The sequence below is a fragment of the Oryctolagus cuniculus genome, chromosome 1 (genome assembly GCF_964237555.1).
Source record: "Oryctolagus cuniculus chromosome 1, mOryCun1.1, whole genome shotgun sequence".
In the NCBI taxonomy this organism is placed as follows: Eukaryota; Metazoa; Chordata; class Mammalia; order Lagomorpha; family Leporidae; genus Oryctolagus; species Oryctolagus cuniculus.
Genome location: NC_091432.1, coordinates 202,632,258 through 202,657,977, shown reverse-complemented (window position 1 = coordinate 202,657,977; position 25,720 = coordinate 202,632,258). Strand labels below are relative to the sequence as shown.

Below are 25,720 nucleotides of genomic sequence, written 5' to 3'. Positions count from 1 at the left end.
ACACATGTTGGACTATCTCCACCGGGACCAGTTCCCACAAGAGGACTTTCTGGTTTTAGTTTTAGGGTTGTTAACAGATGTGGACAAAGACTTTCCCGCATGTGGCACACCCTCAGCACTCCCACCAGCATTGCTAGGTTCACCAGGCCAGCGTCTCAAGGCAGAAACACAAAGATCTAAGGACCAGGACCCATTTCTGCAACAACTAATGGCAAACAGAAGGTGGGAGACAATCAGATTAAAAGGAACCTAAGAGAACTATCAACCAAGCACTTGTTTCGTTTCAGAGCCAAACTGTAAGATGGCTTTCTTTTTAAACAACCAGGTTATTAGATAATATGATGGAATTGTTGATTTCATTAGAGGAGGATAATTATGGTTATGACCAAAAAAAAAAAAAAAGCCACCGATCAACTATTGGTAATGCATACTGAGTTATTAACAAGTTAAATGATATGATGTTGGGACTTATTCATTATTTATTTTTATATGTATAATATATATTTAAAAGGGGGGGCAGGGGAGAGAGGGAGAAAGAGAGAAATATTCCACCTGCTGGTCACTCCCCAGCAGAAACCAGGAGCCAGGACCTCCATCTGTGTCTCCCATGTGGGTGGCAGGAACCCAAGTACTTGGGCCATCACCTGCTGCCTCCCAGGGTGCACATTAGCAGGGAGCTAGAAGGGAAGCGAAGGCGGCTGTGTGACCTGATGGGGCACTCTAATACTGAAGCAGGCATCCCCAACAGCAGGTTCACCCTGTGCGCAACAGCATCTGCCCTGGGACTCCTCTGCAAAGCTCCAGGCTTCCTCTTCCTTCCCCAAAGGATGGAGGTAGAGGGCGCCATGGATAAAGCCAGCTGGGCAAAAATGCTGGTAATCACTCAGGGCAGTGGACGTGTGAGGGATTAATGATCCTATTTTAAGTCCATTTATGATTTTTCAAGATTTTCACTATGAAAAGACAGACAGTGCAGAAGTGGCTTCACCTGTGTGTGATGTGGTATCCTCTAGGGGAGATCTGGTCTTGGGTCACAGCCAGGCTTACACGGTGGGATGAGGGCCTTTGCTAGAAGTCACAGTGTGTGAGCAGTGGGCCAGCGTCTGTGCCCATGAGAATCCGCGGGGAGCCCTGAGCCCCAGCCTGTGTCTCGCTCACTTGGTCTAGCATGGGACTCAGACCACCACCGGATGATGGACCCCAGCTTCCCAGGGGTCTCTAACGTGCAGCCAGCGTTCCAAGCCAGACAGCTCTTGCTCGCCTGCCTCCCTTTGTGGAGGAAGACGACCAGGGCAGGCCCACCACGGACAGGGCTTTCTCTGGAAGTAGAATTGTGGTCTCCTGGCTCCCTGTCTGGACTTGTCCCGCCATGCCACGCCCGCAGGGATGACACCAGCAGCCGGGGGAAGCTCAGAAGCTCTGCAGGACACGAGGCCTGAGTTCAAACCCCAACCTGGCTCATGGAGACCTCGCATAGAATGGAGGCCGTCCACCTTACGCCAGAGTGGTGGTGCACACAGAACCAGATACACCTGGAGCACAGAGGGCTTCGTCAGTGTCGGGGCACTTGGCTGACTTCCTGCCCCTCCGACTGTCGATTCCTTGGGGACAGAGGGTGAGTTCGATTGACCTGTATCTCAAGGGGCTGCTCTGAGAGGCTCTGAGGCCCAGAGGTGACTTGCGTGCTGTTAGTGAGCAGAGGACAACGTTGAGGAAGCAGTTTACACAGCGGTGGTCAGCACACTGCTGAAGGGGCCCTGGACAAGAGGTGGGTACTCAGGACTCCCTGGGGATGCCCCTGGCCTGCTGTCCGTGGTCTGTGGGCCCAGCGCAGGTCAGTCCTGGGGGCATTGCAGCCAATGTCCCACACGACTGCAGTCTGAGTTGTAGCTTTCAAAGTATGCATGACCAAGTGTCACCCAGCAAGCTGACCAGCCCAAGCCGGTTGCTAATGGGGTGTTTTCCTTTAACACTCTATTTAAGGGTGGGTGCCTGGCTCAGCAGTTAAGCCACCACTTGGGATGCCCTCATCCCATATTGGAGTGCTTGGGTTGCAGTCCCCACTCTGCTTCTGATTCCAGCTTCCTGCTAATGTGCACCCTGGGAGGCAGCAGGTGGTGGCTCAAGTCCTGGGGTCCCTGTCACCCACATAAGCGACCTGGATGGAGTTCCCAGCTCCTGGCTTCCATCTGGCTGTTTTGAGCATTTGGGGAATGGACCCGCACCTGGGGGATCCCTTTTCCTTTCAAATAAAATAATTAAACAAATAAAAAATTCTTTAAAACCTCCCAATCTACATTCACACTCAAAAAGCAGCTTCAGTCTCTGCGTCACACAAGCCCAAGCCGAGGGCCCCTCTGGATTTCCTGTTTCTGAAAGACAAAGTCACAGCCCCTGCGCGGTGGCAGTGGCAAAGCCCCGACGCGAGAGTCCGGAGCCTCCCAGCTGCCCTCGGACCTGGCCTCGCAGCCACCCTTTCACAGATGGAGAAACTGAGGCCCTGGGCGGTGCAGGGATTTGCTTGAGGTCACACAATGGCAGCCCCTGCGCGGCCAGCACCTGCTGGTCACCCCACAGGCTTCGTGCTTCAGAAACAACCACAGCGCTGCCTTTCAGAGAGGTCACATTTCAATCAGAAAGAGCAGGAAGCTCGGTCCACTCCATTTTTTCCCCTTGCTCATCCCTCTCCAAACTGCAGTCCTTCTAGTATTCCCTAGGCTGAACGCCCTCTAATGGCCAAATGGACACCCGCCCCCGAGAAAGCCAGAGGCCAGCCCTCCGCCAGCTCCAGCCTTTCTGCCTCCCCAGGGCAACCGGGCCCAGTCAGTCTCCACACCCCTGGGCCTCTCACCAGAGTGACCCCTCGCTCAGGAGCCGCCGTGGGAGTGGGGAGTGGCAGTGGAGCCGCAGGGGGGGCACTGGCGGGCTCCTCTTCCTCAGCTGAGATAAGGGGCTCCCAGGTGGTGGCTGCCGCCAAGTCTTCTCCATCATCGCCCGGTGCCTGAAACAGAAGCAGCGTGAAGAGTCACCTCCTCCAGCCGGCGAGGCTGCGGGGCTGTGGGTACAGTGGGTACGGTCGCGCCAGTTCAAAACCCCTGCCACTGTTCTCACCCCTGCCACGCCCAGGAGCCCACATCTGCTCTGGAAATCGTACCCCTCTAAGCACCCAGCCTCTCCCCCCAGGGATGGGGCGCCCACCGCTCTGCCCCCAACTTTAGACCACCTGTCTCTGAGAAAGTTCTGGGACAAAGCTGGGCAGTGGCAGGTTGGGTCCCACCCCTGGGGTGCTGATGCCCCCCAGTTTGTTCCCTCCACGGTCTCCTGCTTCCCTGACCCAGGCCAACCCATAATGAAGCTGGGTGTGTGGGCACCTCTGTCAAGGCCAATACCCGCCCCCAGCCCAGGCTGCTGACCTCGCTCCCCTGCCAGCCAGAGAGGACACAAGATGGCACTTACAGAAGTGACCGCTTGCGCAGGGCTTGGGCTAAGGACGAGGGGTCCCAGGCCATCGGTGGGGGACCCGCTGGCTTCCTCTTCCTCGAAAGTGCCGAGGGGCACTTGGGTTGCAGCTGCAGCTGTTGCTACACTTTCTCCACCTTGTGGACCCTGGAACAAAACACTAGGCTACAGAACTGCCCTTCCCCCAGCTCTCGGAGGGCTATACTTGAGCCCCTGTCACCTGAACCTCAGGGCATGTACCCTGCTGAGTCCCCTCTGGCACATCCCAAGGGCTTCCCTGGTCTTTGTTTGCAAATCTCTGATAAGGGAACCCCCAAGGGCAGCCCTTTGATTTGCAGAGAGCTGTAGTCAAGTTCTAGTTTCCAGGGAGCTCAGACCTGTGCAATAGGAACCCGAGCCTGGTGTTCTCACCCTGTGGTAAGAGGGAGGGAGGGAAGAGGAGGAGAAAGTGGAGAGGAAGCTAAGGACCACTTTGTTCATGGAAATAATCCCTACCGTGGTCAAGTGGCCCGAGAGCTGGCGGCTGGCCAGTGCACATCCTCCCCCACTGAAGGGAGGTTCGGCAAGTGCTGGCCCCTGCCTGATCAGTGTGAGACAGACTGGGGAGCAAACGAAGGCAGGACCTCAAAGGCAGGGGGCGTTGATCTGTGCTGGCCGGGAGACCCCATTCATTCACTCAGCTAATGCATTCACCAGGAACAAGACCCACGAACATGACAAATGTCGCCTCTGTCCTCACTGTGCTGACATCGTGCTAGGCACCTGTCACCAGGCTTGGCATGGTTAGGTAGGAGGTTAGAAATTAGCCTGTGTGTGTGTGTGTGTGTGTGTGTGTGAGGGGCCTGAGGACAGCAGCATCTACAGAAGCTCACTTTGGAAGCAGCCCAGCACCTACACTTCAGTGTCCTGTACACACCGAGATAACGTTCCAGGTGGTCCCAGGAGAATCCTCTCTCCCCAGCACCAACTGGGTTACCTGGCCTGATAACACTGAGCGATAAAACTTTACATCCTTCCTAGGTGGCTCCCAGTCTGATAACAAACTGGCACTCAGCAAACCCTTTGTCCTGGAGGAGAAGGGGGAGTGAGTAAAGAGAGACTCCTTTAAAACCAGGAGTCTAAACAAAGACTGCACACAGCTCCCTCAGCTCTGCTGAGCCCCCTGCCTGGCCTGCCAGGTGTATTCTCCATTCAACCACGTAACCTTGCTTTCCCCCCAGTCTGAGTGACTGGACACTCGCTGTCCCCTCCCTTCTGACGGATGCCCTGTCTGCAATAAAACGCGGCTACTTGCTGTCTCAGGCGTGAATTCTTCCTTGTGCAAAGACAAGAACCCCATGACTCCTCTCTGGTGACAGCATCAGTGACAATTATGACCAGGCCTTGCAGGGACCAGCGGGACCACCCCCGGCCTGGGACAGCACCTCGGTGAGGAAGTGCCTGCGAGGTAAGCCAGGGGGAAAAGGAGAGGACTGCAAGAAGGGGGCTGGCGGCAGAGGGCAGAAGGCAGAGGGCAGAGGGAATAGGAAGCCTGGGAGGCCAGAGGCAGGGTGCAGGTGTGGTCAAGAACCCCAAAGGTCAGGGAGAGGGGCCTGGGATGTGCTCAGCAAGGCTGCCCTCGGATGTCTCCCAGCTTCTGAACAGGGGCCTGGCACCTGACCGAGGGGTCGTGAGTGGGTGCAGGAGGCTGGGCAGGGGCCCCAACCATAGCCCAGGCTAGGAAGGTGGCAGCTCAGTCAGTGCAGGGCCTGGGACGGGTGGAGCACAGGTGTGGGCAGGTTCACAAAGTGTTAGAAAAATCCACAGGACCTGGCATGGGGCAGGACATGGGGTGCACGGACGAGGGAAGGGAGTTCTGGACTGGGTAAGGGGGAACACATTAACCAAGGGGAGAACGCACATGGAGCATGCTGGGGGGGGGGGGCTTGGGAGCATCCATGGGCAGGGGGCAGGAACCTGGTTTCTACCAAGGGCCACGTGGCTATTTCTAACATCACCCAGGGGCCATACTAAGTTATCAGCCTAAAAAATCAGCCTGCCATAGATGTGCTGAATTCGAAGTCCTGCTTGCGGTTCTAGGTCCCAGATGTTCCCCACCCCTGCATCAGAGGGACCCACCGGGGCAGACTCGCCAGGGCCCTGCAGGGCTCGTGTCCTGCATGCAGGAGCTGGGTGCAGTGTCTCTGCACTGTGGGGGGCACATAGCTGAGAGGCACAGCCCCGCCCTCTGCTCAACCCCACCGCCTTCTAGACTCTGAGCTCTGTCACTTCTTCCATTCAGAGCCACCACCTCTGCTCCCTGCTGGAGCCCACAGGGGCCCCCCCAACCCCATCCTCCAGGGGGCTCCACCTTGCCCTTTCCCAGGCTTTGGCAGAGCCCAGCCTGGGTGAGCACTGGGTCAGGGAGGTGCCCCTCCCACTCAGGCTCCCCAGTGTTACGCACGAGAACCTGCACTGCGAGAAGGTGTGGGGCTGCGCCCGGCCCCTGATGCTCCTTACCAGAGTGGCCTCTTCCCCGAGGGTCTGGGTGGATATGGAGAGGGGGGACCCCTCAGTGGGCGCCCCGCTGGCCTCGGCCTCCACCGCTGCTGTGGCTGCTGAACCTTCTTCCTGATCGGGACCCTGGATGGAAAGACATCACCCACTGCCTGGGGCTGCAGGGAGCGAAGGCGCAGGAACTCTCCTCCACCCGCAGCGCTCGCGTGTTGAGGACCTCGCCTCGAACCAGCACCCTTAGTGTGGCATCAGTACAGAAACGTGGCCTCCCACACCTCCCCAGGGCACTGCTCCGCCCCAGGACCCCTCCCGTGCCATCAGCCTGCTAACCTGGAAGGACCCCTGCAGCCTCTGTCCACCACCCCGGAAGCAGAACTTCTCCTAGTACTGAGGTACTGAGTCCTTGCAACAAACCTGAGTCCCCCGCCCCATCGCTCCCTTGCTTAAGGAGCCCCGTCCATCGCCAACCGCTCCCCCAGCCCAGCACCTTCTGGCTTCTTGCCTCCCACATCCCTAAAAACCTCTCTCTCCACGGTCACCCATGGTCACGTGAACAAATGCAATGGGCATTTTCCATCCCTGGCTCACCGGGACTTCTGGCAGGTCCCGGCACAGGTGACCCTGGAGCACGGTTAACACTGCCACTTACCCGAAGCCCGACAGGGTCACCCCCCCCCCCAGCCGCCGTGTCCAGGCCTGCCTCCCCATCCTCCCTCCACTGGGAGTCAGACTGCTGGCTCCAGAATCCTCATCCGGCTGCCTCTCTTGCTTGCTTCCTACCCTCCCAGGACTCCCCTTTTCTGCAGGGGTTCTCTCGGGTTCCTTGGCATGGCTCCCAAAGCCTGCTCTGGCCTCGGAGCCCCTCCAGCCCTGCCCCCCACCCTCACCCACCATGCTCACGCTTGGCCCACAGGCATGCCACGCTTCTTCAGGCCTTTGCCCCAGCAATACCTGCCTCCCTCCCCCCTGCTCTGCCCTGGCTCAGCTTCCTCATCTGTCCCTCAGGAAGTCCGCATTCTGGGCCCCTTTTCTGTGCTCCCAGGGCATGCTGGGACTCTCCTCCTGTACCTCTTGCCACTGTGTGTGTCCCCAGACATGTCTATGCACCACTGCCCCCTATGACCAGGCTCCAGACACATCTGCTGCATGAGTCAATGCAGATGCGAGCCCCCTGCTCAGGGCCTGGGGGGACCTGGCCCCACAAGGCTGTCACTGTGCATTCCACAGACAGTGGGGGAAGGGCAGTGACAGCCCCCACCCCCTAGAGGCAGATGCAGTGGAGCTGGCACCGTGAGCTACTTACTGGGGTTACCCCTTCCTTAGGGTCTGGGCTGGACACGGCCAGGGTGGGCCCCTCAGTGGCCTCTGCTTCCCCAGGGGTGCTGCCGGGCCCCTCGGCCTCCCCTGCAGTTGCTGCCACTAAGCCCTGAAAATAAAGACACCACATGGGAACACACGCGTCACTGGGGCCTCCCCCCCAGGCCCATGGGGCCTGCGGCTGGAGAGAACGGGACCCCCCGGCCACGGCTGCACCTGCAGCTCTTTGTCGCGAGGACTTTCCTGTTGAGGACTTCACCCGAACCCCACAGCAGCTCCAGAATCACAGAATCCGGGGACAGGAGAGACCACCTGGGCACCGACGCCCTGGGTTTGATTCCAAGCATCTGTGTGCACCTCCGGGCACGGGGGCGTCACTGCCTCCAGAGTCAGCCCCCTCCAGCTCTGGGCACTTCCGTCTTGGACACCTTGGCCAAATGCACCTGCCCAGAGGCCACGGCACAATGTCTCTGCCCACAATGGAGCTTCAGCAGTGGGCAGGCAGCACCTACGTCCTCCTCGACCCTCTGCGGGCCACACGTTCCACGTCCTCTCTCGCCCCGTGACTCAGTTTCCCCTGAGAGCGCACAGGCAGTCTCTCTGACGGGCTGCAGAGCAGATGGGGGAACTGGAAGCCGAGCAGCTTTGGCTGCTGCTGTCACCAAATGGACTGTGTTTTATCTCTGTTTTCCAAAGATTTATACTTTGATGTTTTTCTTTTGCAAAATGTAGGTTCCTTTGGATGCAAAAATACGATCATGGTCAGATTTCCTTGCTGCGGGGCTCCTCGCAGTCTATAGGAGGAGGAATACGGAAGGGAGCATGCCCGAAGCTGATTTGACGTGGTGTCTGGTTTTCACGTAACGTGCTATGGCCCTGCAGAATTATTGTTTAGATTTAGAGAAAAGACGATGTCACAGGATATTACAGGGGACTTTTTCTGACCAAAGCCCTGTAGGGCAAGGACAATCCCACAGGCATCAGGGGACCAGGGAACCCCCACGTGCTGACCCGGGGGCCTGCATGCCTCTCTCCGGCGCCGGGCCATGCAAGGAAAGGGTGTTTGGGGCTGAGTGATTGGACAGCCAGAATCCCCTTGGTGAGGATTTTCAGGGTGCTGTGGCTTTTCCTCTCCCCTCTCCACACTGCAAACCACTGGGAGAGCGGGATATGGACTTCACATTTGGGAGACACAGGGGCCCATGCAGGGTTCTCTCCAGGGAAACACAGAAGGTGAGTGTGGCAGCCATGTAGTTCCAGAGTGGGGGGGGGGGGGAGGAGAAGAGGAGAGGGGAAGGGAAGGCAAGGATAGAGGGAGAGAGGGGAGGGGGAGGAAGATAGGCTCTGTCCTGCCACTGGAGACAAAGACACAATCCCTCCCAAGGCAGTTGGCAAAGCCATCTGGAGGTGGACAGTACTCAAAGGATCACCCTTGTGCCAGGGCACCCAGGAGTGGGTGGAAGCCCAAGCAGAAATGACAAAGGCAGCCAGGGACCTTGGTCCTGCAGGAGGAATCACAAAAGCCCCCATGAGGGAAGGGCCCAGCCATCAGGCATCTTCCACGCCACCTGCCCAGCCTTGTACAGCTGTGCCCCTTGCTGCAGGTGGGCCAAGGCCTGCAGAGGTTAAGACAGCAGCCACAGGAGATGGCGAGGGGCCAGGGAATGGGGAGGCGAGAGCAGCAAGGAACAGAGGAAATCCCTAACCACGCTTCCCTTCCCTGGGAGATTCTGGTCTGCAGCCGGCCTGGGCAGGGGAAGAAGACACTGTGTTTGTATTTTGTTGAATTGTTGACATTTTAAAATACCTGTGAAACTAGCCTGTTACCAGATGGCAGTTGGGAGAGCTATGCATGAGAGTTATCGAAGTTCTCGTCCCGGACGTGAAACGGCACTGTGGGCTTTGAGCAGGCAACTTTGTGAGAACATTTTGTTTCCTTCTGTTCTGCACCCAGCCTCACACAGCATTTCGAACTTTGCAAGTGCAAAAGCTAATTACCAAGCAGCAGCATGGGCACACCTGCAATTGACTGGCTTCGGCCTCGCAGGGGCTCCCAGGGCTGCTGGGGCTACGTGTCTTCACAGGGGAGCAGGGGCAGGTGGTTACCATGGTGAGGACGGGACGCAGGTGAGGACAATCTTGCATCCCTCCACCTGTCCTCAGGCATCCCTGGAGACTCCCTGTAGCCCAGGACTCTCCCTCTCGGTACCAGGAGGATGGAGGTGGCCTTGGTAGTGATTCTCCATGGTGCCAGTCGAGATCACCATCGAGTTTGAAATAGGCACCCAAGCTTCCCAGGGACCTACCCAGTGGAATTTACCACTCACTCACCTTTCCTTCGGTGACATCAAGGAAGGACCCATCGCCGGAGCCAGTGCCAGCAGCCGCGGGGTCTTCATCCACCACGTGAAGCCCCTCCAGTGTGTCATTCAGCATCTCACCAGACCCTGCAGGAAGCAGGCATTCGGCAATTGATAGCCACAGTGCACCCACTTGGGAAAGAAAGCACTATCTCTTCACCTCTTCTCTCGGAAAGATGTTTGTATCCCCGTAATGCAGGACTAAGAAGGAAGGCATCCAGCTACAGAACAGCACGTGGCGAGGTGGCGTGGCGAGCTGGCAGCCGCCGCCGCGGCTCTGCCACCTGCTGCTGGCCTGCGGTCTCGCTCTGCCACTGACCAGGAAGAAAACCTGTGGCGGGCGGCTTCCCCTGTGCCCCAAGGTCCTCCTCTAGACATGGGCATCGTCACCACTCCTTGAGGACTCTGTCATAAGGATTAAGTAAGTTCATGCAAGAAAGGCATAAGGACAGCATCAGACAAATGTTCCTTAGCAGAGTGGATGTAGATTTATGTAGATTATGTAGATTTATGTAGATTTATGTACAAAGGCATATGCGTGTACATGCTCCACCCTTACACGCAATGATTCTACAATACGTTCATGTGATAGGATAGTTGTTACATACAGCATATAACACATGCACATACAGGGAGATGTGTGTGTCTACACATTAATACCACAGTGCCTAACATCAGTGTCTTCCAGAGGATGGGAGTGAAGAAGAAGAGGAAACTTAAATGCTGGGTCCACACAGTTGGGAGCTGACAGAATCGCTATCGCATGCAGGTCTGTCTGTTGCAATTTCAAAACCAGATGGAGTCCTGAAGCAGAGGAAGAGATTCCGAGAGAATGCCTGCCTGGATAGGCCGGGCCCCGTGCAAGGCACCTCCCATGCGCACCTTGCTCACTCTCTCCGCTGGCTCACCCTCCCTACCCACAAGCACCCAGCCGGCCTCACTGCGGCCAGTCCGGCAATCCCGGGTGTTCTGTCTGCACCCCCCCCCCCACCAGCCCGTGGCAGGTGTGTGCTCTGGCCTGCACATTAACACTGTAGGATTATGAACCCCATCTGCCGAGGAGGTCCCACAGAGAGCAGGGGCTGGGTCGATTTGTTTCAAGGACAGGCCCTTTCCATACACACTGGACTCATGCGTGCCCCCTTGGTCAGCACAGCGCCCAGGGAGGTGCAAACTCTCCAATGGGCCCTGCGCCCCCAGGACTCCCACACGCAGCACAGGGAATGGTCCGCCCTGCCTGGCCCCAGACTCACATCTTCCCTGCTCTCACCACCAGGGGGTGCTGTGCCAGCAGCTGGTGGGCCTGAGTCCTGATCCTGGCAGGGTGGAGGCTGGCTGGAGGTATTGCCAGGGATAGGAGGGGCTTTTCCTAGCCAGGACTGGCGCACTGGTGCCACCGGGGCTGTCTGACCCACTGGAAGAAGAGGAACCCGCGGCCTTCTCGGGGGACAGGCAGCCCACCTGGGATCTGAGTCTGCCCCCTTGGGATGTTACCCAGCTCTGGCCCCAGGCCCTGCAGCCTCTGCTTGCCCCTTGCCACTGGCCCCCAGACCCCAGTCCCACCCCGGGAGCAGCACTGGCAGTTCATAAATCACTTTCCCACCGCGAATACTTGCTCCTCTCACGCACCCAGGAGGCAGGCAGGCGCTGTTACCGCAGCCCAGGAACCAAAGCTGGGAGACGCTCAGCCCCGCCCCAGCCCACGCCCCTCCGATCTATCCCCACCCCCCACCCCCCACCCCCGCGGAGGGCCGCTCCCTGCCCACCCTGACTCCTCAGGTGCATTACAGCTTTATTAGATTATTACACAAGTTCTTCGTGCAGTTCTCTCTCCCTTCTCTTACCCACAGACTTCTCTAGACGTTAAAAGAACATTCGGTCGCTCCCAGCATAAAGAGTGATAAATCTTACTCCAGGCAACTTGTAAAACACAGAAGTGTAATAAAATCGAAACCCCCCCTCACGCCACCCCCCAGAGATCACTGCCCAGAGCATCCTGAAGCATGCCGCATCTAATGCATCTAACACACATGCACAATGCCCGACCTCGCTGCAGAACGATACGTATAAATAACTCGTGTTCAGAGGTCAGGCCACAGCACACAGAGCCTGGAAACCTGTGCTTTTGGGGGAAAGCACCACGGCATGTCCCGTCCCCGGCTCATTAGAGCTGTGTCACTAATGTCGGTGCTGAGAATGCCAATGAAATAGCTTGCCCGAGGCGAGGAACCCCTGCTCAGGAGGTTTGCAATGCCTCACAGGGCTTCGAGGGCTGCTCTTGCTCCTGCATCTCCATGCTCTGGCCTTGGCTGTGACCGTGGTCCGAAAGGGCTGCCCCTTGGAGAAAGGGCAGGAAATGATGGCCACACCAGGCCTTGGGCACCTTGGGCTGCTGCCTGGGAGACTGGGTCTGACCTCTGCACTTCTGGCATTGCTTCTCCACGCAGGTAATGGGATAAGAGACAGGACCAGAGCCCTCCAGCTTAGGGCTGGCCACTGACTTGCTGAGTGACCACAGCAGTCCCTGTTCCTCTCTGGGCACCGGTCAACTGACCTGGGACTCTGAGAGACAGGCAGCTGTGGCAGAGGTCAGGAGGGGTGGGGACCTGGCATCAGGTCTGGGCTGCAGGCTGTGTAACTCGGCTCAAGTCACTCTCTGAGCGCTGGAGTTTTCTGCTCTAAACGCATGGTTAGTGCAATCAACACGGGGGTCAGAGAGGACGCACCCAAACATGTGGTGCACAGTAGGTACCCAGAAAACAGGGACAATGATCACAGCCCACAAGGGGTGGAGTCCGGGGGCTCAAAGTCCAAGTGTGCCAGATCCAAGGCCAGCGCTGCCGTGTGTGAGCCGCCGGGTCTCGCTGGGTCACTCAGCTGCCCTGCAACTCAGTTCCCTCCGCCTGTCTGTCAAGGAGGGTGACCGTCATCCCTCCCCTAAGGCGCTGAGGGAAGTGGCGTGACATTCCCGGGTCCCAGCCACAGTCATCACGCAGTGCAAGGCTGCCCAGGGTGAAGGTACCCAAGGACTTGCCTGGCTCAGGGCTCCTGTGCTGGATGGCGCTGAGGGTGGTGGCGTCCGGAGTCCCCTCGGGCACGGGCTCACCCGAGAGCTCTGGGTCCTCAGATGCAGAGGTTGGGATGGAAGGCAAGTTGAGGGGTTCAACTTTGGCTTCCTGTGGCTGCAGGGAAGAGAAAAGAGACATGAAGGGGTTTGCTTGGCAGTAGAGCAGGGGACGATGCCAGGGGGTGTCACGGGAGGAAGCAACACACCCACAGATGATCATGCAGCCCAGACCTGCTCCTGAGCCCTGGGCACGCAGGCGGAAATGCTGATGTGGTCCCCATTAGAGAGAGGCAGAGCCAGAGGCAATTTAAGACCCCTGTTCATTTAGGTGAGGCCGCCCAGCTCTGCCTAAGCTCCCTGCGCACGGGAACCACGCTCCGAGAGCCCCGAAGCCCAGGCCATGCTCGGGAAGGATCTGTTAGAGGAGAGTATGAATGAATGAATGAATGAATGAAGGAGCCAGGCTGCACGCGGTGAAGGCCGGGTGCATCCGACCCGGAGGTGCACTGGTGATGAGCACCTCTGAAAACGAGAGACGGCCCCGCTTCCTTTCCAGGAACCCCCGGCATCTGCAAAAGCAGCTGATGTCTTAACCACCTTGACGAACCAGGAGAAAACCAGCACAGAGCGCCTCGGGGATGCAGGCAGAAATGCTGATGTGGGCCCCAGAGGCCACGACCTCAAACCCGGACGGCAGCTCCTGAGAGCCGGGGCTGACAGCACTGAAACCGTCTCAACCGTTTCCAGACTCGAGGGACCCGGATCAGGGGTGGGGGTGAATGATGGTGCCTGCGGACCGGCGCTGGACTGTGGTCAACGAGAATAGACCTCTGTTTGGCTAAGATGTCAAGGTTAATTTGTTACGGCGGCATCTCATGCCTGTGCCGGCCAATGGCTGAAGGTTCTCTCCTTAACATCAGAGTCCAGTGTATACACGAGAAGGCTCCAGCTTAGGAAGCTCATCATTTAGGGCTGGACAGGTCAGTTTTCACTGTCACACTCAGCTACAATCCCAGCTCTCTGGTTATTCGCTAAGTTGTACAGGGCCTCAGTCTCCTCCTCTGTGAAATGGGGGCACTAGGAACGACTCAAGGGAGGGCATGCATGGGAGCGCTCAGCACGCCTTTATTTTTGGTGCACACACATCCCACAGTCATTACCACCAAAACCTGCAGGTGCAGATGGAGAGAAAAAGAAAACAACAGCCTCAAAGACCAACGCGGGGTGTGGGAGCGAAGGCCTCAAAGAGCTGGGTCTGGAAGAAGGAGCAGAGTCTCAGGAAATGGGGAGGGGGCAGGGGCTAATGGGGGGCACTCGAGCCCAGGGTTGGAGAGAGAAGCAGCCGCACAGAGCCAGGGAGGGGCGCTGAAGGGGGGGCTGCTCCCTTGCTGAGAAGTGTGAGCTGGGGCCCCGGGGGCAGCAGGCAGCAGGCGCGGGCTGGGAGGCTGGGAGGTGGCGTGGTCAGCCGTGGACTTTGGAGAGTGCACCCGGGAGGCGGTGGGAGTCTGGATGAGGGCAGGAGAGCTCGAGGCTGGGAGGGCACAGTCACTCCCTTGACACAGGAACGGGGGCAGAGCAGGGCCAGGGAGCAGGCACCTGCAGAGCAGAGGCTGCGAACACAGCCAGAGCTGACTTCTGTATTTCACCCCGGAAGTTGATCTAGCGGGGTGGGGAAGGGCTCCTACCCAGGAGCTTCCGCTCCCCTCCCTGCCAAGGGTCCAGGCGGAAGCCCCGTCAGCACAACAGAGGACTGCCCGAGCCTTCCCAGGGTGCACATTAGCAGGGAGCTGGGATCAGAAGCGGAGCCAGGACCGAAGCCAGGCACCCTGATCTGGGATGAGGGCATCTCAAGTGGCCCAGTCCTGGCTGTCACCAGCCACCGTGGACTGAGCCAGCAGAGGGGAGGTATCTCCCCATCTGCCTCTGCCTCTCTCTCAGCCTGCCAAACAAATAAATTTAAAAATTTGTTTGGACAGGTAGAGTTATAGACAGTGAGAGAAAGACAGAGAGAAAGGTCTTCCTTCTGTTGGTTCACTCCCTAAATGGCTGCTATGGCCAGCACGCTGCGCTGATCCGAAGCCAGGAGCCAGGTGCTTCCTCCTGGTCTCCCATGAGGGTGCAGGGCCCAAGGACCTGGGCCGTCCTCCACTGCCTTCCCGGCCTACAGCAGAGAGCTGGACTGGAAGAGGGGCAACTGGGACTAGAACCTGGTGTCCATATGGGATGCTGGTGCCGCAGGTGGAGGATTAACCAAGTGAGCCATGGCGCCGGCCCCTAAATTTAAAAATATTTAAAAATAGGAACATCAGGCTGGCGTTGTGGTATAGCAGGTAAAGCTGCCATCTGCAACTCTGGCACCTCATATGGGCACCAGTTCCAAGTCCTGCATGTTCCACTTCCAATCAGCTCCCTGCCAATGCACCTGGGAAAGCAGTGGAGGATGGCCCAAATCCTTGGGCCCCTGCCACCCATGTGGGAGACCCAGATGGAGCTCCAGGCTCCTGGCTTCAGCCTGGCTCAGCCCCACCATTGTGGCCATTTGGGAAGTAAATCAGCAGACTGAATCTCTCTCTCTCTCTTTTCTGTGTGTGTGTAAATAGTCATATATTTATAAATATTTATATATTCATATATAAATTTATATATAAATTTATATTTACATATAAATATAAATATGTATTTATTTGGAAGGCAGAGCATCATATTAAATAGAACTTTCCAGAAATGCAAGGTTGTGTCAGCAGAAGCTAACTCAGCATGAGACATGAGGATGGGGTTGCAGGGGCTCCAACAAGGAGGGGCTGACTCGAAGCTTCTTGCCACGGAGCCTGTCCACAGCTCCGTACTGGGCCTGGCTCCTAAGGCTGCGAATGGGGAACTGAGATCAGTGTCAGAAAGAAGCCAGACAGGGCTGGCTGGGGACTGCCAGAGACAAGGAGGGGTGGCCACAGAGCTGCTGTAGGAGATGACCAAGGGGGAAGCCCCCAGCTCGGGGCTGGTGTCACCGAGAGTGCCTGGACTCAGGCCCAAGACCTGGCTCTTCTACCTGCAGGCGGGCAGCGGCGAGCTAAGTTCTCCTCTGCCTGAAGCCCTCGGTGGCCTCCTCTGCGGGCCCACAGACCTCTTCACCCCATCCTGCAGACGGCACTGAGGAGTGGGAGCCCTGGGACAGCGCGAACTGCAGGACAGAGGCAGGGAGTCTGGTGATTGGGAACAGACAAGCAGGCGGCAGGGAGCTGGGCCAGAGCCACAGCCCGGGGGGATCCCCCTCCAGGGGTTTGGCATGACCGCCAGGCTCAGCCGCCAGCCCAGCGGGCAGCAGGACCAGAGGACCGAGGCATCCACACTGTGCCAGCGCCGAGTCCAGCCCAGAGCCGGGCCTCCCTTCAGCCTCACAACATTGTCACGGAGAAGAAAGCCGAGGCTTGGAGAGGTGAAGCTGCTCGCTCACGGTCAACCACCGGGAAGTGGCAGAGTTTGAATCCACACCTGGTGGGACTCTGACCTGCCCTGAGCAAAATGGGGCTGAGGATCCAGGAAGGATCCTCCGGGCACCCCCTGACCTCGGGGTGCCCCTTGACCTCTGGTGCCCCGTGGTCTCCGAGGCTATCACATCACAACTCTTTCTTCTACATTCCTCCAGATCCTCTGGGGATTTTGCTCCCCTTCTTGGCTGACCCCTGCCCCACGTCTGGCCCTGCACCTGAACCTGTCCAGAGGGAGGCTGGGCCAGGCTGGGCCCCTGCCATTTCTTTCCACCTCTATATAATGGGCTCACGCCTGCTCCCACGCAGAGTAGTTGCGAGGAATAAGTGACAACACAGAGACCCGAGTGCCAGGCACACAGTGGGGCCCAGGCAATGCCGACTTTCCGCCTTCACCTCCCGTTTGGGCCCCCTGCCCCAAGTCCCTGCCCAGCTCTCCTCCTCGCGATCATGTCACACTCTCAAAACTCGCTCTGCTCTCCTGTGCCTCCCAGAACCACCCTGGGTTATTGGCACCTCTGCGTGAGCTGCCTTGCTCCAAGTTGTAGGCTGGTGCCCGGTGTGGGGGGTAGGGGGTGGGGGGGAGGAGGCGGGCAGCAGGCTCAACAGCCCAAGGGACCACCACCGCGTGCCTGGGACACGTGGACAGGGTGGCCAAGGGCTGAAGGACACACAGAACTGCAACAGTGCCCAGGGTAGGTCCCTGCCCACCTCCCCACCAAGGTTTGAGTGCCTTGGGCCCCCAGTATCCTCCTTCCCAGCTGCTCAAGCTTGGCTGAGGTCCTGGGGTGTAGACTTCTGCAGCACTCCTGGGGCCATGACCCCAGAGACGGGCAGCAGGAGATCCTCCTCCAGCGCCAGCTCTGCCCGGGCACCCCTCCCTGGGCCTCAGTGTGCCCGGGGGCATGTAGGGCAGTTTTCTGGACGCTTCTGTGTAGAAAGCGGTGACCATTCCTTCCCCCTCTTCCGGAGCCGCCCCGTGCTGTCAGGGATGAGTCCCAGAGCGAGCCCGGCCGGCCTGGGAGGCCTCTGCAGCTTCTCTGTGCTCAGTGACTCAGGCCTTGCTCGCTGTTCTCATTAAAACTGGGCTCTGGGCTCCTCGGTGTCCACGCAGTCTGACTCAAAGCTTCCCAAAGCACTTCCTCGTCTGGACCACAGGGCGCCTTCCCAGGAGGGAGGAGGCCTAAACACACAGGGAGAATGCTTATCTCATGGGGCTGTGAGGACGTGGCGGCATGCCGGAGTCGGGCCCTGGCTTTGCTCTCTCAGCAGGAGCCCAGGGCTTACCCAACAGCAGAGTGGTCATTGTTCAAGGTCACTTCCCTTGTGCCAGGTGCCGGGCTGAGACTCGTGCCTGCACTGCCCCACCCCATGAACCCTCGCAGCAACCCTGTGCAACAGGGCCACGGTGATCACCACCCTGGGGAAGAGGAGCTGAGGTTCAGAGAGGCTGCATCATTACCTAGGACCACAGAGCACAAGGGCACCTTGGGACGGCCCTCCCATGGCCACAGGCCACTTGCATCATCAATGTCACTGGCATTCCAGGGCACCTGGGGACTCTGCAGAACACCCATTGGCCAATGCCCTCCTGGCCTCTCCAGATGGGCCAGCGATGAAGCCTGCAGATCTGAAAACAGAGACCTCAGAGCCACGGCTTCTGGCGGGCACAGCAGCCCAGCACTCACCGGCACTTGGGTGTAGGTGACGGCTTCTAAGATCTCCGCGACCCCGTCTGCCTCTTGAAGCCCACTGGTCTCTCCCGACGCCTGTGTGGAGACAAATCACGCCCCGCGCCGGGCACGGGGAGCAGGTTACACACAGCGCAGCCACTGGGAACGGCACAGGAACTTGCCGCCGACTCCTAAGGAGGAACAGTGTATGCACAGGTGTGGGCGTGCTCATGTGGGCACACGTGTGTGTATACAATGCACGCACACATTCATGTGTTCACATGTGTGTGCACAGTATGCATATGTGTGCATGGTGTATGTGTGTGTACATGTATGTACGTGTGTGAGATACAATGGGGCTGAGGGGTCAGTGTGTGTGCAGTGTGCATGGGCATGCATGTACATGTGTGTGTGTGGGAGAGAGAGACACGGTGGGGCCGAGGAGACAGCGTGTGTGCAGTGTGCCTGGCTGGTTATTTTTCTTGTTTCCTTCCACCTTTTACTATTCAGATAAACACAACCACCCGCAATCACACCGCAGCCTTTCTAACATCTCTGCTTGTATTTCACCCAGGTTCCCTGGCCCTGCCGTCTTTGTCATTGAAACCTCACCATGGGGACCACGACTGCTGAAGGCAACTCCTTGTTGCCCCCCAGTCTCCATATTGAGCCCCATGAAGGCAGTCAGGATGTCTGTGGGCCCTGATTCCAGAACCAACGCCATGCTCTTGTTCTTGTCTCTACTTTTTCAATGGCAACACAGAGATGAACGCATGACAGCGCCAGGGTTCCCTGCCTCACAGCCAACCACAGGCCCAGGGAGAACACACCGCTTACAGAGCCGTTCCACCTCTGGGAGGCGGTCCAACCCCAGGGACAGCAGCCTGGGTTCCAGGAACCGGCCATGCTCCGTTCGCCTCAGGTGTTTGCACCTGCTCTCCCTGCGCCCTTCTTTGTCTGCCTGAGGCTTGTGCGTCCTTGGTCAGGCCCCAGCTTCTCTCTGACACTGCCAGTTCTTGCTTTTCCTTCTTCCCACCACCACCTGAGCAGCTGAGTTCAGATCGGAGGAGCTCCCCGCCTCCACCACTGCGTTTGCTTGCAGGAGGGTCCATGCGCAGCCTGAGGACAGGGACAGTTCCCAGCTGGTTCCCCCTGCCCCAGGCCCAGCAGGTGCTCAGAAACCCATGAGGAGGGGACGTTGCCATGGCTCACTAAGTTAATCCTCCGCCTGTGGCGCCAGGTTCTAGTCCCGGTTGCTCCTCTTCCTGTCCAGCTCTCTGCTGTGGCCTGGGAAGGCAGTGAAGGATGGCCCAAGTGCTTGGGCCCTGCACCCCATGGGAGACCAGGATAAGTACCTGGTTCCTGGCTTCAGATCGGCATAGCTCTGGCCATGGCGGCCATTTGGGGGGTAAACCAACGGAAGGAAGACCTTTCTCTCTATCTCTCTCTCACTGTCTAACTCTGTCAAATTAAAAATAAAAAGTTTCATAAAAAAAAAAAAAGAAAAAGAAACCCAGGAGGAAAGGAGTGGGGAAGGAGGAGGGAACCATCTTTTCTCCATGCCCACCACCCCACCCCCACTTAGGAACCGATGCCCTTTGCCAACATAAAAACTAAAGTTAGGTTCGCTTTTATAGGAATTCGCACCCAGACTATCTCAGAGTTTTAGCTTTGATTTTAGAATCCTGACACCTTTTCTTGGCAGGAAGGCTGGAAACCAGGCCACTGACTGCCACAGACAAGGAAGCAGACATTCCCACCCCAGAGAGGGACGGAGAGCTTGAAAAAGTGAAGTCAAAGCCAGACGCCCAAAATAGGACTCGCGGCGGCACTTGCCAACACGAGAGGTCCCGGCGACTCTATGACGCGGGGGATGAAGAACCGCCTGGGCACCCAGCCACAAGGCTGCCGGGCCCTCCGCAGGGGTCGGGGGCTCACCGATGCCTCCTCAGCTTCACACAGCTCCTCGGGAGTCCTGGGGTCCGGGTGGAGGGTGAGCCGCTGGATGGAGCCCTAGGGAGAAGCAGAGGAGCCATAAGCCCCGGTTTGCATGTCCACGGCATGACACAGCATGTCCACCCATGGAAAGTGTGACACTGACACAGAGACGTGGGTGAGAGGAGGGTGGTGACCAGGAAGCCGAGCCTCGTTGGTGGGGTCTGGGAGACCCTCCTTGGGCCAGTGTGAAACAAACCCCCTTAGCAGAGAGCTCCTGGGAGTGCTCCGGCGGTGAAGTGCTCCCCCGGCCCCCAGCTGCTCAAAAGCAAGCCTGACATGCAAGCCCCCCTCTGCCGCAATGTGTCCCCGCCCCTCCCCCGCCAGCTCAAAGCTTCTCAGGCAGCCAGAGCCCTCCCTCCATCCTGCACATTCTCCCTGAGACAACTGAAGTGAGCACTTAAAAACTGTCCATCAGCGGCAAGTGTTTGGAACAGCAATTATGATGCCACGTTGGGAGGCCTGCGCTGCGTAGCAGGGTGCCTGGGTTTGAGATCTGGCTCTGTTCCCAATCCAGCTTCCTGCTAATGCATACCCTGGGCAGCAGCAGGTGATGGCTCCAACACTTGGGGTCCTGAACACCCACATGGGAGACCTAGATGAAGCTCCTGGCTCCTGGCTTCAGCCTAGCCCAGCCCAGGCTGCTGCAGGCATTTGGGGAGTGAACCAGCAAATGGGAATTCTGTCTGTGTGTGTATGCATGTGTGCGTGTGTGCGTGTGTGTGTGTACCCTTCAAATACAATGAAGACTGGGGCTGGCATTGTGGCATAGCAGGTTAAGCTTCCGCCTCCATCCCATATGGGCACCAGTTCAAGACCTGGCTGCTCCACTTCTAGTCCAGCTCCCTTGGGCCATCTGTTGCTGCTTTCCCAGGCACATCAGCTGGGAGCTGGATTGAGAAGGGGAGCAGCCAGGACTGGAACTTGCACTCATATATAAGACAGTCAGCATCTCAGGCAGCAGCTTAACCCCTTCAACACAATGCTTTGGGCTGAGTTTGCTTATCTCTGCTTACAGACAAGGACCAGGGATCAGAGAATCTGGGTGCTGGCCAGAATCCGCAGGCTAAGGTGCAAACAGAGGCTGGAACCCAGGCTTTCTCATTCTGGGCACAGTGTCCTTCCCACTATAACACACGTGCCTCTCTCAAGACACAGAGAGTGAAACAAGAGCAGTTGCTGGCATTTCCAGCAGGGTGAGCTGTGCCGGTCGTCCCACCCCCGACCTCCTGGCAGCGGGATGTGGACTCACAATGAATCTCTCCAGCCCCGTGGCCCCGGCGCTGCCCACGAAGATCCCTGCGCTGGGCTCGAAAGCCAGAGGCCGGGAGGACCTCTGGAAAAGGGCGTGGCCATGATCTTCACAGTCCAGGAGCAGTGTCACCTCCTCGCCCTGCACGGTCACCGCGAAGTGGTTCCACTTGTCGGTCATCACAGGCACCTCGAAGGCAGCGGCCTCATGGGACACGTGCGAGCCGGGCTCCGTGTAGTAGAGGATGACCCGCTGGTGGCCGTCCTCCACGCCCGAGAGCCGCAGGCCCAGGTAGATGACCTTCTGGAAGGCATCGGTGATGGCAAAGAGCACCCCACCACGGCCGCCGCTGGGCTTCACCGTGACACTGATGGCAAAGTCCCGGAAGAAGGTGGGGGGCAGCAGGGTCCTGGCCGGGCGGCCGACATTGGCCCCAGGCCCAAAGCTGTAGGCCGGGAAGCCACCGTAGCCCGTGACAAAAGACACTGATGAGGGCAGAGGGACGCCGATGAGCTCCGTGAGGTCCAGATGGCCCTGGGAGACTGACTCTGTGGGGAGGGAAAGAGAGGCCGTGTTTACGGGTGTATCATACCACGCATGGAAATGAGGAGGAAGCAGCCACACCGTGAAACAGAGGCCGTTCCGACCCCACTGAGGCTGTAGCTTCTAACCTGCTGGTTTCCAAGCTTGTTGACAATGACTTGCAAAAAGAAATGCATTAACACTGCAGCCTGGGCCGCACACATCAGATAAACACGCACCCCCAACACGGAATCGAATGTTTCAGAGAGCGGGATTGACTTTTAATTCTCACCAGACACCCAGGTCTCTTCCCTTCCATTTCATTATTCCTTTTGTCTTTTAGTTTATTAAAAACATGCTGGAAATGACTCAAAGTAACTTCGTTACCCACTCGTGAGTCAGAATCTGGAGCTTGCAAACATTTACAAGTCATTTCTAGGATATATAACGTTCCCCCATCAACTCGGAGATTTTTTTTCTCCGTTATAAAACTAGGTCGGTTTACTTTCTTTTGTTTTATATGAGGTCCACTGGTTAAGTGACTCAGGCTGTAGGGGGGAAAGCAGGGACAAGATCATGTGCGCCACGACCTCAGAACATCGTCGCCCTTGGTGGCGGTTGTGTCGTCGCCACAGCCAGCCTCATCATCCGCATTCCCCACCTTCTCACTTTGCACCAGGCACTGCCCTGAGCATTTCACGTCCCTTAGCTCACTGAACCCTCGCAACAGCCCTGTGAGCTTAGGTGCTATTATCCCCATCTTACTTTGGAGCAAACTGAGACGTTAAATTTGCTCAACTTAAGTTCAATGCAAGGGACAAACCCAGTGCATCTGCTGCCAGCACCCGTGCTCTTAACCTCCACGCCTTGGAGGGAGAAGTGAGACAGTCCCATTATGGTGGTTGGGAGAGGACCCCAGGCTCGAGCTGGGCCATCCCAGGGCTGTCCCCTGAGGGAGCTCGCAGCAACGTGCGCCCACTCCGGAGCGGATGTCCCAGGCACCTGCAGGGAGTTAGGAAGGCGGGTCCAGGGACAGGTGGACAAGACCACCGCAGCCAGGACTATGGACAAGCAACAGCCGTGGTCTCAAAAGTGAAGCTGGATCCTGAGGAATCAGCCAGGGAGGAGGCCTGTCATGAGTGAGGCTCAGAATCAAGCGGTGTCCTCCCCCGGAAGGCCACAGGGCAGAGCAGATGCCCTGGGGACTGCCTGGACTGCAGCCATGGCCAGGGGCCCATGAGAACCCACCTGGCCCTTGGGACGGGGTGGCTGGTCTCCAGAGGAGGCACAAACCACTGGAGGGCGCTAGCAAGGAAAACGCACTGCACCAGTGAAACCTGCTCTCCACTCTACCCAACTTGCCTCCCTCTCACTGGGCACAGCTAACCAGCCACGTGAGCTCTCAGACAACGGGTACTGACTCAAGGACAGCCACAATGCAGTCCACACTCTCCACTCTCCATCACGCCCAATCAACAGCCCCAAGAGGTCAGTAGGGAGGGTGTAGCACCAGCCCCACTGTGCCGGGTGAGGCTGCGATGCGGGCCTGCCTCTGGGCCCTGGAGCTTCCATGAAGGGGCGGGAGGCTTTCAAGCCACAGCTGGTCTGACTTACAGCTGCAGCCTCACTGAGGTGGGGGAGGCCCCCAGGGGTGCTCCCAGGGCTCCAGCCAGTTCTCCTGCCATACCCACGTCCCATCAGCAGCATGAGGGACATAGGTGCAATTTCAGGAACTCTAATTCTCCAGGGATGGCCGTGTGTGTTCCCGGAGAATGGGAAAGAGTGAGAGACAGACAGAATCGGAGTGCTGTGTCCCCACCCCCATGCCACAGCACCCACAGAGAGGGCTGCACATGGCCAGTGACTTCTGTGAGTGTGTGTGTGTGTGTTTGTGTGAGCGAGGGAAAAACACACATATAATTATTATGAAACATGCAGGCCACAGAAAAGGGTATAAAGAATAATATGAGATACTTAAAAATGGTTAAGATAGCAAAACTGATGTATATTTTATCACAATAAAATATAAGTAATTAGGGGCCGGCACTGTGGCATAGTGGGTTTAGCTGCCGCCTGAAGTACCAGCATCCCATATGGGTGTCAGTTATAGTCCCAGCTGCTCTACTTCCAATCCAGCTCTCTGCTATGGCCTGGGAAAGCAGAGGAAGATGGCCCAAGTCCTTGGGCCCCTGCACCCGCATGGGAGACCTGGAAGAAGCTCCTGGCTTCGGATCAGTGCAGCTCTGGCGTGAATTGGGGTGTGAACCAGCGAATGGATGATCTCTCTCTCTCTCTCTCTCTCTGCCTCTTCTTCTCTCTCTGACTTTCAAATAAATAAATAAATCTTTAAAAAAAAATACAAGTAATTAGTCCATATGGTTGTTGTGAGAATTAAAAGAGACCATACCAGGTTCAGACACAACATAGGAAAATGCTCAAAAAGTGGTGGATACTATATAGACTTTTAAATTTTTATTACCCGAGAGGCAGAGACAAATAGAGAGCACCCCGACCTGCTGGTTCACACTCCAAATGCCTTCAATGGCCACAGCGAGGCCAGGTTGAAGCCGAGAGCTGGAAACTCCATCCAGGCACCCCGGATGGGTGGCAGGGACCCACCTACTCGAGCCATCACAGCTGCTCCCTCCAGCCCGAGCCTTGGCAGGAAGCCGGAGTCAGGCAGCAAGGCCAGGTGGGGGGTACAGGCACCTTACCTGCTAGGCTCAAGGCTCCACCACCACCATCATCATCATCACCAGGTCCCAAGTTCCGAAAAGGAATCTCAGAGGTCACCTGCTCACCTGTTACCTAAGAGGTGTCACCTCCCTGTCCATCATGGTGGCTTCCAGCTGTCTGTGAGCACGGGCCATGTGAGTTCCTGGTAGACATGGCCACAGTGGAAAACGCAGACGGCATCCCAACAAAGGAGTGTAAACTGACACATTAATGATCGCTCTCTTGAGTGTTATGGTCACATGATGATTTGGGAAAATACCGGGTCCCATAAGAAACAGCATTTCAAAACAGCTTTAAAGACAAGGAGGAACAAGCCGGTGCTCACCACTCCACTCGAGAAAGAAAATGTCTGTTCAGCTAAGCTCTCGGCGACTCCCTCCAGTCCTCGCCGTCTGCCCAGGCCCCAGAGGTAGCCAGGCCTGGGAATGTGGTGTTTTTCACTCCCACGCATTTGTCTGGCAGTTTGCTATGGGAGTCTGTGTCTTGCACAGAATGCAGAACCGCTGTGTCTGTTTCTAAACTTCATGGAAATGTTGGCAGGCTGACTTTCTTCTTCTGCCACTTGTCTTTTTCCTTTTTTCACGCAACATTGTATTTTTCAGATTTATCCTTGTTGACACATGTGGTTTTGGTTTTAAAATTTCACAAGAGTACTTGATGTTATAAATAATCCACAATGGATTGATTCACTTTTTTGTTGATGGAAACTCAAGCTTCTCTCACTATTAACATCAATGCCACCGTGATACCCTTGCCCACGCCTCCTGGTGCTTACCTGTGCAGGTGATTCTACAACCTGGAGGTGGGATTGTTGGACCATATGGATGAGTGCACCTGCAACTTCATCAAACCCTGCTAAATTGTTCTCAGAAGCAACTGCACCGGGTTACACACCCGCCAGCAGCACACACGTGCCACCATTTAGGGCAGGCAAGGAGATGGGCTCGGGGAAGGTGGAGGGCTTTCAACCATAGTGATCGTGTTTATGTTTAAAACGAGGTGACAGGCCAGTGTTGTGGTGCGCCAGGTTAAGCCACCGCCTGCGACACTGGCATCCCATATGAGTGCTGGCTGAGTCCCAGCTCCTCCCACTTCTGATCCAGCTCCCTGCTAACGGCCTGGGTAGGCAGAGGAAGATGGCCCAAGTCCTTGGGCCCCTGCACCCACGGCAGAGACCTGGAAGTTCCAGGCTCCTGGCTTCACAGTGAGCACTTGGGGAGTGAACTAGTGGATGAAAGAGCTCTCTCTCGCTCGCTCGCTCGCTCTCTTGCTCTCTAACTCTGACATTCAAATAAATAAATAAATAAATCTTTAAGAAAAAATTAGGGCCGGCGCCGCGGCTCAATAGGCTAATCCTC

General features: G+C 57.2%; 1 protein-coding gene across 1 annotated transcript in view; it reads right to left on the bottom strand.

Moving 5' to 3' along the window:
* The window catches only part of COL15A1 (collagen type XV alpha 1 chain), a 112,339-nt gene that overhangs the window by 51,098 nt on the left and 35,521 nt on the right, over nt 1-25,720 (bottom strand). The window contains exons 4-12 of the mRNA XM_051843674.2: nt 21,105-21,652; nt 19,796-19,870; nt 17,873-17,953; nt 12,667-12,814; nt 9,604-9,719; nt 7,259-7,381; nt 5,959-6,081; nt 3,457-3,606; nt 2,852-3,001 (exon numbers count right to left, since the gene is read on the bottom strand). Of these exons, the coding sequence (XP_051699634.2) occupies nt 2,852-3,001; nt 3,457-3,606; nt 5,959-6,081; nt 7,259-7,381; nt 9,604-9,719; nt 12,667-12,814; nt 17,873-17,953; nt 19,796-19,870; nt 21,105-21,652 (1,514 nt within the window). The remainder of the gene's footprint in view (nt 1-2,851; nt 3,002-3,456; nt 3,607-5,958; nt 6,082-7,258; nt 7,382-9,603; nt 9,720-12,666; nt 12,815-17,872; nt 17,954-19,795; nt 19,871-21,104; nt 21,653-25,720) is intronic.